Source organism: Phyllobates terribilis, unplaced genomic scaffold (genome assembly GCF_046119375.1).
Source record: "Phyllobates terribilis strain yellow unplaced genomic scaffold, ASM4611937v1 Scaffold_3__8_contigs__length_932513732, whole genome shotgun sequence".
Taxonomy (NCBI): domain Eukaryota; kingdom Metazoa; phylum Chordata; class Amphibia; order Anura; family Dendrobatidae; genus Phyllobates; species Phyllobates terribilis.
In genome coordinates, this window is record NW_027362763.1 from 242,407,564 (window position 1) to 242,421,560 (window position 13,997).

Here is a 13,997-nt window from a genome sequence, read left to right on the forward strand (position 1 = left end):
GGAACCAAAGATCTCAAATTTGGACTCATCAGACCAAAGCACAGATTTCCACTGGTCTAATGTCCATTCCTTGTGTTCTTTAGCCCAAACAGTCTCTTCTGCTTGTTGCCTGTCCTTAGCAGTGGTTTCCTAGCAGCTATTTTACCATGAAGGCCTGCTGCACAAAGTCTCCTCTTAACAGTTGTTGTAGAGATGTGTCTGCTGCTAGAACTGTGTGTGGCATTGACCTGGTCTCTAATCTGAGCTGCTGTTAACCTGCGATTTCTGAGGCTGGTGACTAGGATAAACTTATCCTCAGAAGCAGAGGTGACTCTTGGTCTTCCTTTCCTGGGGCGGTCCTCATGTGAGCCAGTTTCTTTGTAGCGCTTGATGTTTTTTGCAACTGCACTTGGGGACACTTTCAAAGTTTGCCTAATTTTTCGGACTGACTAACCTTCATTTCTTAAAGTAATGATGGCCACTCGTTTTTCTTTACTTAGAATTTGTATTATGGCAAGAAAAAAAGCAGCTAACAGTCTATTCAGTAGGACTATCAGCTGTGTATCCACCTGACTTCTGCACAACACAACTGATGGTCCCAACCCCATTTATAAGGCAAGAAATCCCACTTATTAAACCTGACAGGGCACACCTGTGAAGTGAAAACCATTTCCGGTGACTACCTCTTGAAGCTCATCAAGAGAATGCCAAGAGTGTGCAAAGCAGTCATCAAAGCAAATGGTGGCTACTTTGAAGAACCTAGAATATAAGACATGTTTTCAGTTGTTTCACATTTTTTTGTTAAGTATATAATACCACATGTGGTATTTCATAGTTTTGATGCCTTCAGTGTGAATGTACAATTTTCAAAGTCATGAAAATACAGAAAAATCTTTAAATGAGAAGGTGTGTCCAAACTTTTGGTCTGTACTGTATATATATATATATATAGTTATATATATATTTGGCTCAACTGTACTGAAAAGCAAAGTCAGCTACAAGTTCTAATTAGGAATGAGCAGACCCGTGGCGGTTCAGGTTCGGCCGAACTGTAGTCCAAAGTTCGGTTCGGGTACCAGAACTGTACCCGAACTTGACTCTGAACCTGAACCCCATAGAGATCAATAGTGACCCGAACTTCGGGGCTGGAAAAAATCTCTCTCTCTCCTCCCCGGACTCCCCACAGAACTGTAAAATAGACTTCCCGGAGAAGTCCATGTTCGGAGTTCAGCACCGGACACCTAGTCCGGTATGAACTCCGAACTTTACAGTTTGGGTTCTCTCATCTCTAGTTCTGATACAACTTTTGCAAAAAATAAATAAATACAATGAAAAAACAAAAAAAATATCATGCATACTTTTCAAATGGGTGTCAATGGCAACTGTACATGCAATATATGATACACCCTTTGTATATATCTGTATCGTAGGTGTTCTCCCCTGATTCTAGACTTCCATAGTACATATACGTATTAACATTCTCAAGTTTGCCGAGACAGTCCCACAAACCAGGTTGAAAAATGGGCAGAATTAAGCTGTGCAACGTCTAAAAGAGGAGACTTGTGGGGCCCCTCTGACCATTTTAAGGATGGTTATGGGTGGCTCTGGACAGGGTCTAAATGTCCTAAATTTAATTTTGTGACTTTTGGTAAGTAAAATAGTAGGAGATGAACTAAAAATGGCTTTTATTGAGAGAGTGTATAGCACACGCTACACATATTTTACATGCTAATTATAGGTAGATTTTGTCGGCACATCATACAACAGATTTGGTAGATACTCCTGTAGAAAACATATAATGGCTGAATGAGCTCTAGTACTATGAATGCATGTAGAAGAAGGGCATCCAGTGCCCACCTACGTAGTGTGCACTATACAGTGTATACGGTAGTATGCCGTGTATGGGGACTGAGTACTGCTGATAGGACTTGTCCACCTAACAAAAAAAATCACCTAAAACATTTATCCGTCTATAATAAAAAAGACAAATAAATGTTTTTGGGGGATATATGATTGATCCTCTTTTGTGATGCTTTGATATGACTTGTCACCTTTAATGGCAGGCTTCCTTCTTCGTCACAGCTCTTAAATTCAACACAAACCATTATGTTCCTCGCCTGCAAAAAAATAGCAAGATAAGACATTCAGACCACAATCTGGATCAGATGTGAAGCAATCAAAATATAGCCTCAATAATTGGAACAACTACAGCGAATCCCATGACCAGGTTTTTATTTTCTTACAGAAACACAATATAAATGTTGTAAGTTGTCAAGAACTCCAGCAAAGTGAGTAAGCCTAAGTGCGTCTGCATGCTGCATGTACAACCCCTGGCAAAAATTATGGAATCACCGGGCTTGGAGGATGTTCATTCAGTTGTTTAATGTTGTTGAAAAAAAGCAGATCACAGGCATTGCACAAAACTAAAGTCATTTCAAATGGCAACTTTAGGGCTTTAAGAAACACTAAAAGAAATCAAGAAAAAAATGTGGTACTCAGTAAGGGTAATTTTTTTCAGACCAAGCAGAGGGAAAAAATTATGGAATCACTCAATTCTGAGGAAAAAATTATGGAATCACCCTGTAAATTTTCATTTCCAAAACTAACACCTGCATCAAATTAGATCTGCTCGTTAGTCTGCATCTAAAAAGGAGTGATCACACCTTGGAGAGCTGTTGCACCAAGTGGACTGACATGAATCATGGCTCCAACACGAGAGATGTCAATTGAAACAAAGGAGAGGATTATCAAACTCTTAAAAGAAGGTAAATCATCACGCAATGTTGCAAAAGATGTTGGTTGTTCACAGTCAGCTGTGTCTAAAATTTGGACCAAATACAAACGACATGGGAAGGTTGTTAAAGGCAAACATACTGGTAGACCAAGGAAGACATCAAAGCGTCAAGACCGGAAAGCAATATGTCTCCAAAGCAGGAAATGCACAACAAAACAAATGAGGAACAAATGGGAGGAAACTGGAGTCAATGTCTGTGACCGTACTGTAAGAAATCGCCTAAAGGAAATGGGATTTACATACAGAAAAGCTAAACATAAGCCATCATTAACACCTTAACAGGAAAAAAACAAGGTTACAATGGGCTAAGGAAAAGCAATCGTGGGCTGTGGATGACTGGATGAAAGTCATATTCAGTGATGAATCGCAAATCTGCATTGGGCAAGGTGATGATGCTGGAACTTTTGTTTGGTGCCGTTCCAATGAGATTTATAAAGATGACTGCATGAAGAGAACATGTAAATTTCCACAGTCATTGATGATATGGGGCTGCATGTCAGGTAAAGGCACTGGGGAGATGGCTGTCATAACATGTTCAATAAATGCCCAAGTTTACATTGATATTTTGGACAGTTTTCTTATCCCATCAATTGAAAGGATGTTTGGGGATGATGACATCATTTTTCAAGATGATAATGCATCCTGCCATAGAGCAAAAACTGTGAAAACATTCCTTGAAAGCAGACACATAAGGTCAATGTCATGGCCTGCAAATAGTCCGGATCTCAATCTAATTGAAAATCTTTGGTGGAAGTTGAAGAAAATGGTCCATGACAAGGCTCCAACCTGCAAAGCTGATCTGGCAACAGCAATCAGAGAAAGTTGGAGCCAGATTGATGAAGAGTACTGTTTGTCACTCATTAAGTCCATGCCTCAGAGACTGCAAGCTGTTATTAAAGCCAGAGGTGGTGCAACAAAATACTAGTGATGTATTGGAGTGTTCTTTTGTGTGTTTGTTTTTCATGATTCCATAATTTTTTACTCAGAATTGAGTGATTCCATAATTTTTTCCCTCTGCTTGGTCAGAAAAAAATTACCCTTACTGAGTACCACATTTTTTTTCTTGATTTCTTTTAGTGTTTCTTAACCACTTCGCGCCAGAGCCTGTTTTTGCCTTCATGATCAGGCCAATTTTTTCAATTCTGACCACTGTCACTTTATGAAGTAATTACTCTGGAACGCTTCAACGGATTCCCCTGATTCTGAGACTGTTTTTTCGTGACATATTGTACTTCATGATAGTGGTAAAATTTCTTCGATATCACAAAAAATGGAAATTTGGCGAAAATTTGGCAATTTTCAAACTTTGAATTTTCATGCCCTTAAATCAGAGAGATATGTCACACAAAATAGTTAATAAATAACATTTCCCACATGTCTACTTTACATCAGCACAATTTTGGAACCAACATTTTTTTTTGTTAGGAAGCTATAAGGGTTAAAAGTTGACCAGCGATTTCTCATTTTTCCAACAAAATTTACAAAAACATTTTTTTAGGGACCACATCATATTTGAAGTAACTTTGAGTGTCCTTTATGACAGAAAATACCCAAAGTGACACCATTCTAAAAACTGCACCCCTCAAGGTGCTCAAAACCACATTCAAGAAGTTTATTAACCCTTCAGGTGTTTCACAGGAATTTTTGGAATGTGGAAGAAAACATTGAACATTTAACTTTTTTTCCCAAAAATGTTACTTTAGACCCAATTTTTTTATTTTCACAAGGGTAACAGGAAAAATTGGACTACACAATTTTCTAGTGCAATTTCTCATGAGCGCGCTGATACCCCATATGTGAGGGAAAACCACTGTTTGGGCGCAGTGCAGGGTTCGGAAGGGAAGGAGCGCCATTAGACTTGCTGAATGTAAAATTGGTTTGAATAATTAGCGGACGCCATGTTGCGTTTGGAGAGCTCCTGATGTGCCTAAACAGTGGAAACCCCCCCACAAGTGACACCATTTTGGAAACTAGACCCCTTAGGGAACTTATGTAGATGTCTGGTGAGCACATTGCACCCCCAGGTGCTTCACAGAAGTTTATAATATTGAGCCGTAAAAATAAAATTTTCACATTTTTCCCACAAAAAATGTTTTTCATCCACTAACTTTGCATTATCATAAGGGTAATAGGATAAATTGCACCATGAAATTTGTTGTGCAATTTCTCCTGAGTACGCCGATACCCCATATGTGGGGGAAAACCACTGCTTTGGTGTACGGCAGGGTTGAGAAGAGAAATGAGCGCTATGTTGGCTGGGATAGGTTGCAGACACCATGTCACATTTGAAGAGTCGCTGACATGCCAAAACAGCAGAAACCCCCACAAGTGATCCCATTTTGTAAACTACACCTCTCAAGGAATTCATATAGGGAAGTAGTGAGTATTTTTAAATTTTTAAATTTATTCTATTGGGCAGTGAAGAAAACAATTATATTTTTACCACAAAAAAATGTTTTACCCTCAGATTTTACATTTTCACACAGGGCAATGGGTAAAATTGGTGCCGAAATGTGTCACAATTTCTTCTAAAAGTGGCAATACCCCATATGTGGCTGTATCGTACCGCTTAGCCATACGGCGAGATCTGGGAGGGACGGAGCACTATTTGACAATTGGAGAACAAATTATTGTAGAATAGGCATTTGGATTTGGGAGCACAAAATTTTCTGAATTTCTTTTGGGGGGCAAGGGCCATTTCGCTTTTCCAGAGCCTTTCTGCTACCAGTAACTTGGAAGTCCCTTATATTTTTTAACAGATAACGGACCTGAGTGGGGACTAGCTTTTTTTGAGGACTGAGTTGAAGCTTTTATTGGGAACATTTTACGTGACATTTATCCGGCGATCTAGGCTGAGCACTTACATCGGGGTTTCCATCTAAATTTCCAAGTGATGTAATTCAGATGAAACCCCTGCGGGATCCATTCACTGTAATGAGGCAGCAGAGTTACTCTGGACTCCGTCTGGCCTCTGTTTAGCTGTGTCCTTTTTTTCAGAAGTGCACAAAACTGTGGCCAACCGCACTTTTATGCACGCTTAAAACAAATGACACCGTGGGATCACAGGCCAGACGGCATTCACAGTGGCCTATATCTGCCTCATTACAGGGAATCTTCCGTCATGGGTTCCGTCTGAATCACATATTTCAGAGGTTTACACGGAAACTCTGGTGTAAGTGCTCAGCGCAGAGCGCAGGATAAATGTGAGCAGAGCCTTACTGCGATCTTAAGAGACATAATAAACAAATCAGTAGCAGGTGAAGAATTGGTTTTATTTATTTTTACGCCGTTCCTCGAGCGGTATAAGTGATGAGATTACTTTATTCTTCGGGTCGGTGCGATTACAGAGATACCAGATTCATATCGGGGTTTTATGATTGACAGCTGTCACACACTAAAAGACACTTTTTTGCAAAATCTAGTTTTTGCATCGCCATATTTTGAGAGCTATAATTTTTCTATATTTCGGCCAACAGAGTCATGCGAGGGCTTGTTTTTTGCGGGACGAGTTGACATTTTTATTGGTACCATTTTTGGGTACGTGACATTTTTTGATCGCTTTCTATTCCGTTTTTTGGGAGGTAAAATTAACAAAAAACAACAATTCAGGAATTGTTTTTTGAGGTTTTTTTTAATGCCGTTCTGCGTGTGGTAAAAGTGATAAGGAAGCATTATTCTACAGGTCAGTACGTTTACAGCGATACTACACTTACTGTATATTTTTTTTATGTTTTGGCGCTTTTACACAATAAAGCAATTTTATAGAAAAAATATATTTTTTGCATCGCTTTATTCTGAGAGCTATAACTTTTTTATTTTTCGGCTGATGGAGCTGTATGGCGTTTTTTTTTTTGCGGAACAAGATGACGTTTTCAGCGGTACCATTTTTATTTCCATTTTGCTTTTTGATCGCATTTTTTTCCACTTTTTGTTTGGCGATATGATGAAAAAGCATAGTTTTTTGCTCCGCTTTTTATTTATTTTTATTACGGTGTGCACAGAAGGAGTTAGTTAGTGTAACAGTTTTATAGATCAGGTTGTTTCGGACGTGGCGATACCAAATATGTGTACTTTTTTTGTTTTTGCATAAATATAAGGATTTATTGGTTTACTATTTTATTTATTTATTTTTATTTATTTTGTGATTTTTTTAACAGTTTGAAAACATTTTTTAGACTTTTTTTACATTTTTACTTAGTCCTGTATGGGACATTAATTTTTATTTTTCTAATCACTGTTCTCATGCAATGCAATAAGTATGTATTGGATTGCATGAGAACTTTGCTGACAGTTTCACAGTCAGTGTCTCCTGCTAGTCTTTAGCTGCAGGCTGAGTCTAGCAGGACACCATACATGGCAGATCCGGAGGCGGTCATGTGACCTTCGGCTGCCATGACAACGGCAGGTCCTGTCAGATATCAGGGGGCCGTCGGAGAGGTAAGTGGACGACCCCCTCTCCTCTCACTATCTTCTAAATGCCGCGATCACTATAGATCACGGCATATAGAAGATAGCAGAGGGTTAACATCATTGGGACCTGATCCAATCAGGTCCCGATGATGTCCCCTGTCAGAGCTGTCGCTCTGCACCGCACCCGCAGCGCTTGCAGAACCCTGGGGGTCCTGAGGGCTGCGGGACCACCGACCGTTCATAAACGTCGGCGCTGCACACAGCCCAGGCAGCGCCGACGTTTATGTACAGTGGGCGGTCTGGAAGCGGTTAAAGCCATGAAGTTGCCATTTGAAATGACTTTAGTTTTGTGCCATGTCTGATCTTTTTATCAACAACATTAAACAACTGAATGAACATCCTACGAGCCCGGTGATTCCATAATTTTTGCCAGGGGTTGTAGCACATAACTGTATATAGCTTGATTCACGGAACAGTAATTGCAGATCGTGATGCAAAATTGGGGTACAAAGGTGACGAATCACTCTAAACAATCGACCCAAATTTCAGCAATGTTTTTAGAATCTCATTTACATGCAATCATAATCTAATGACTAAAGATTGGTAGAAAAATTGGTATCAAAATCCTCATTTTCATGACTCTTCCCTGCTCTTTCAAACATTACTGCAGATGACTTAGAGGGGATTCATTATGGGTTTACTCTAGATTTAGAGTAAAAAAGAAAATCACATATTTTTGTGCAATGTATAATTATGCCTCCACATTTTGCCACTTTTCTAGAAAGTAATTGGGGCTTAGAGGAGGTGACCTGGCCCACTGCGGCTCCCCGGATTTACGATCATTGATGAATTATAGCAGAAATACACAATGGACCATATCTGGAGTAGATTTCTGAGTGTGACATACAGTGGTGGCCAAAAGTATTGGCACCCCTGCAATTCTGTCAGATAATACTCAGTTTCTTCCTGAAAATGATTGCAATCACAAATTCTTTGGTATTATTATGTTCATTTAATTTGCTTGCAAGGAAAAAACACAAAAGAGAATGAAGCAAAAATCAAATCATTGATACTTTCACACAAAACTCCAAAAATGGGCCAGACAAAAGTATTGGCACCCTCAGCCTAATAATTGGTTGCACAACCTTTAGCCAAAATAACTGCGAACAACCGCTTCCGGTAACCATCAATGAGTTTCTTACAATGCTCTGCTGGAATTGTAGACCATTCTTCATTGGCAAACTGCTCCAGGTCCCTGATATTTGAAGGGTGCCTTCTCCAAACTGCCATTTTGAGATCTCTCCACAGGTGTTCTATGGGATTCAGGTCTGGACTCATTGCTGGCCACCTTAGAAGTCTCCAGTGCTTTCTCAAACCATTTTATAGTGCTTTTGGAAGTGTGTTTTGGGTCATTGTCCTGCTGGAAGACCCATGACCTCTGAGGGAGACCCAGCTTTCTCACACTGGGCCCTACATTATGCTGCAAAATTTGTTGGTAGTCTTCAGACTTCATAATGCCATGCACACGGTCAAGCAGTCCAGTGCCAGAGGCAGCAAAGCAACCCCAAAACATCAGGGAACCTCCGCCATGTTTGACTGTAGGGACCGTGTTCTTTTCTTTGAATGCCTCTTTTTTTTCCTGTACACTATGTCGATGCTTTTTCCCAAAAAGCTCTACTTTTGTCTCATCTGACCAGAGAACATTCTTCCAAAACGTTTTAGGCTTTCTCAGGTAAGTTTTGGCAAACTCCAGCCTGGCTTTTTTATGTCTCGGGGTAAGAAGTGGGGTCTTCCTGGGTATCCTACCATACAGTCCCTTTTCATTCAGACGCCGACGGATAGTACGGGTTGACACTGTTGTACCCTCGGACTGCAGGGCAGCTTGAACTTGTTTGGATGTTAGTCGAGGTTCTTTATCCACCATCCGCACAATCTTGCGTTGAAATCTCTCGTCAATTTTTCTTTTCCGTCCACATCTAGGGAGGTTAGCCACAGTGCCATGGGCTCTAAACTTCTTGATGACACTGCGCACGGAAGACACAGGAACATTCAGGTCTTTGGAGATGGACTTGTAGCCTTGAGATTGCTCATGCTTCCTCACAATTTGGTTTCTCAAGTCCTCAGACAGTTCTTTGGTCTTCTTTTGTTTTCTCCATGCTCAATGTGGTACACACAAGGACACAGGACAGAGGTTGAGTCAACTTTAATCCATGTTAACTGGCTGTAAGTGTGATTTAGTTATTGCCAACACCTGTTAGGTGCCACAGGTAAGTTACAGGTGCTGTTAATTACACGAATTAGAGAAGCATCACATGATTTTTCAAACAGTGCCAATACTTTTGTCCACCCCCTTTTTTAGGTTTGGTGTGGAATTATATCCAATTTGGCTTTAGAACAATTCTTTTTGTGTTTTTTTTCATCGAAGACAAATTAAATGAAGATAATACCAAAGAATTTGTGATTGCAATCATTTTCAGGAAGAAACTGAGTATTATCTGACAGAATTGCAGGGGTGCCAATACTTTTGGCCACCACTGTATGTACAGCCTAAAAATGAACCAAATTTACTAAGAGGTATGACAGTGAATTTGAGGCATCTTAACCCAGCAGAATTTTGAGACACCTGTCTTGATAAAATCCCCCCATCATTGGTTTGCAGGAAGCATGGTGGGTATTGAAATCTCACATGTATTCCACATGTTTCAAAGCTTTAATGCAGTTTAATGGGGTATCATGTCCTAACTATATAAAAACATGACATTACCTTGTACAGAGTCTACCTTATAGCCTGTATTAATAGTCCAGAGCTGCATTCATAATTCTGACATTTATCATTGCTGGCAAACTTGTTGACAGACACAGCTAACCTAAACAAATTAGCTAATCCACCGTAATCCATTGGGATAACTACACTAATTCTTCCTGTATTTGATGATTGCCCCGTGCCTAGTGTAAAGAATATGGTTCACAAAACGTACTTTTTTAAAGCAAGCCTTGAGCAAAAAATTGAACATTTGTGACATTTCTGCTCTGAAGTAAACAGAACTCTTAATTCTGCTCTGGACAATAATATAGGCTATGCAAGAATTTACTAAGGTTTCGTAACACTTTATACAGATCATAGCGACATATAAACTGTAAAAGCCATGGTTAGTTACTGTATTTACATCTTACCTTGTGAAAACATTTTTGGCTATCAAACTTAAGGTGTTTGGGGTAAATATATATTTGGTTCTTATAAATCCTGTAAGGCTGAGAGTATTTGGTTGAAGCCTGTACAAATTCTTCTACTTCAACAGTTGGCGGATATTTCTCTATTTCCCCAAATGGCTTGATTGGTATTAGAGATGAGGTAAGGCAGTCTGCACAACAGAAACCAGAAATATTGGCGTCCAGATTGTATAGGTGTTACTTCATTGACAGTCAAATACATATTATTTATCATTATGCTTTGCTTATATATTGCATGTATTATATATTGCATATATTATGCTTTACTTATATTTTCATTGCTGTGCCCATTGGGGTTAACAGTCTACATTCTGGAGAACCGGGAGGAAACCCACAGAGAACAGACAAACTCCTTGCAGATGTTGTCCTTGGTGGGATTTGAACCCAGGACCTCAGCGCTGGAAAGCAATTGTGCTAACCACTGAACCGCTGTGCTAATCACTGAGCCATAGTGGTTCCCTAAATTTATGGGGCCAAGAAATGGGTTCTAAAGTGCTTTTTGATGGTGCTCAAATGTATGAATATCTGTGGAGCAAGGTAATCATTGATCATATTAATTCCTGCCCTAAAAGAAGAGATCAGAACATTTATTATTTTGCTTCTTGACACTGCAAAGTCATTACTGTGCTCGATAAAGATATCACCTGGTGATTAAAGTATTTCCTGTACATAACTAAGCTGGGGTCTGAATGAGCCCTAACATAGGAACTAATTCTCACACAACATTTCTGGATAAACTTTCCAATGCTATACAACATCAATTTAATTCTTAGTGAAGGTGGCCACTAAATATACATGACGACAGTGTGGAGGGCACTGCCAACAACATCATACTGATAATTACATAATTAGACAGGAACTTTTAGCCTCTGCTGAACACATTTCAATAGACTTTACATTCAATATAAAAACAAGGACAATACAACAGGATAAGTAATATGAAGATATGGAAACAATAAATTGCAACATTGTAACTACAACACAGGGATGAGAGCAGATATTACAAGGTTCTAGCTTATTAAAAATATATTAGAAATAACAGAAATCCGTCCTACTTGACTGTTCCAGGGGTACAGCATCTACTGATATATCCAGGTTTCCAGGGATAGTTTGGATTTTGCTAATCTTCTCTGCTCTGTTTTTAAAGGAAATAAACAGAACATGAACCTAGATGTACTTTTCCAAATACCTTTACTTAAGATTATGTTGCACTAGTTGGTGGCCCGATTCTAGCGCATCGGGTATGCTAGAATATGTATGCAGCCGACCGGGCCCGACTAATCAGCGAAGCAGTGTTTACATGGGTTGTGCACTACTTTAAATTAACCCCCCAATGTATCCCCCCGGGGCCCCTAAGGAATTTTGTAATTACGTCATGTTGTCAATACTGCTTGTGACAACATTGCTGACCACGCGGCAAGTTTGAAGGGAGGACCGGGGAGCGTGGCCGCCGGTCGGGGTACTTCTGCTGCGAGCAGCCGGGAGATGACCGGCTAGCACCGGTCATCTCCCAGCTGCGTTGCTGCTGATCTCCCGACGGTGGCCTGCGTATTTTAAATCCGGCGCCAATTCGCGGCCGGGCTGCGCCAGTCGCTGATTGGTCACGGCCGGCTGGCCGTGACCAATCAGAGAAGCGGTGTTTTAAATTTCGTGCCAATATCGCTGATTGGTCGCGGCCAGGCGGGTGCGACCAATCAGCGAAGCGTGTTTCAAATCCGGCGCCAATTCACGGCCGGACTGCGCTCGTTGCCGATTGGTGGCGGCCTCCGGCCGCGACCAATCAGGACAGCGGTGTTTTAAATTTCGCGCCAATATAACGACCAATCAGCGAACCGTGTTAGTGAGGACTGGGGAACGGCGCTGCCTGTGCGGGTACTTCCACTGCGAGCAGCCGGGAGATGACCGGCTAGCGCCGGTGATCTCCCGGCTGCATCGCCGCTGACCTCTGTGTGGCAGATGAGCCGCTAACAGCCGCCATCTTGTTCTGAAATCCCGCGTCGCTGATTGGCCGCGGCCGGACCAATCAGCGACGTGGGATTTCCTGAACGGACAGACAGACGGGATAAGCCGATTATATAGTAGATTACTCCTAAAAAAATCACTCCAAAATTCTAGAGACTAGGTGTCAAACTGCATACAGGAATAACAGAGTGAGACACAGGGCTTATATGTGCTGCACCTATAAGTGCTGCAAAAAAAAGTTGCAATTCATGATAAACCATGTGTTCCTGCAACGTGTAAGGGTTAATTAAAAATCAGAACCTGGCACCGACATACCTTTGGTGCATCCATGGGTAAAAGGGCCCTCTAACACCTCCAAAGTAGGTGGAATGGTGCATTATGAGGAGCCATTGGGCTGCAAAGGGCCCATATAGTGTTCATGCACAGGGGCCCTTATGTGTAAGTCCGCGACTAATCTGAACAATTTACACACCATAAGTGTAAATGCACACAAGTGCTGACAACTGTTTACTATATCAGTTACTAACTGCTGTATAAAATACAGATTACATTATCCCACCTCCTGTATTCAGACACCAGTTTAATGAGGTCTTCTGTGGAGATCTTATTGTTTTCCTGCCTGAACAGAGGGGAGAACCTGGAATCCCGATCAATGGTTCCACAGTTGTCTTTAAATACTGGCCTGCAAAAATGACAGATTGTGAAGATTTTCTCATAGACAAATACTGTAAAAAAATAAGAGTTATATATACAAAGATTATTATAAAGAAATATAAGAATAGCTTATTAATATATCCTTGGTATTTCATAAAGAATGGAAGGTTCTGTGAGCCGTCTTCTGCACTTCCGGTCATGCGCAGTGCGTCTCTGAAGCTGGGAAGCGTACACCCGGCTACCGAGACACAGTGACGCTGCCGGAATGAGCGAGAGATTTGCATGAGCGGCTTATGACACCGGCTCCTGCAAATCATGTCATCACGCCTACAGGGGTGTGATAACATGGAAAGAGGGCTGACTAGTCTTGCCAAAGCCCTCATTAGTATTTGAAAAGCGGAGGTTAAAACTGCTTTCTTTAAACATAGATTTCAGTGCATAAGATCATACAGGGCTGGTTAGGCAGGGAAATTAGTCATATATATGTAAATGCTGCTGGGTTGGAGGGCATGGGGGACCTGACAGGTTCCCTTTAAGGCTATGCTCCCACGATGAGCTTTCGGTGAGTTTTTGATGGAGCAGATTGTGTGCCCATGATGCAAAATTTCAGAATCTTATAGTTCTAGCAAAGTGGAAGGATTTATAGGAATTTGTGCTTCTTTTTTACTTAGCACAAACTGACCTGCGGTGACTGTTTTAAATCCGCAACATGTTAATTTCTCTTGCGGGTGTGCTGAGATTTAAGCCACGTTCACACGTTCAGTATTTGGCGAGTTTTTTACCTCAGTATTTGTAAGCCAAAACCAGGAGTGAGTGATAAATACAGAAGTGGTGACGTGTTTCTATTATACTTTCCTCTGATTGTTCCACTCCTGGTTTTGACTTACATATACTGAAGTAAAAAACTCACAAATACTGATTTTTTTATCGGATTGCACTCGTCCGGTTTATACGCCAGTGTGAGCGA

The 13,997-nt window shown here is 40.8% G+C and overlaps 1 protein-coding gene across 6 annotated transcripts in view; it reads right to left on the minus strand.

Annotated features, from left to right (window-relative positions):
- DOCK10 (dedicator of cytokinesis 10) overlaps positions 1–13,997 on the minus strand; it is a 401,433-nt gene that overhangs the window by 143,566 nt on the left and 243,870 nt on the right. For all 6 annotated transcript variants that reach the window (XM_073674692.1, XM_073674690.1, XM_073674693.1 and 3 more), the window contains exons 15-18: positions 12,936–13,058; positions 11,470–11,549; positions 10,358–10,545; positions 2,031–2,096 (exon numbers count right to left, since the gene is read on the minus strand). In XM_073674692.1, the coding sequence (XP_073530793.1) occupies positions 2,031–2,096; positions 10,358–10,545; positions 11,470–11,549; positions 12,936–13,058 (457 nt within the window). The remainder of the gene's footprint in view (positions 1–2,030; positions 2,097–10,357; positions 10,546–11,469; positions 11,550–12,935; positions 13,059–13,997) is intronic.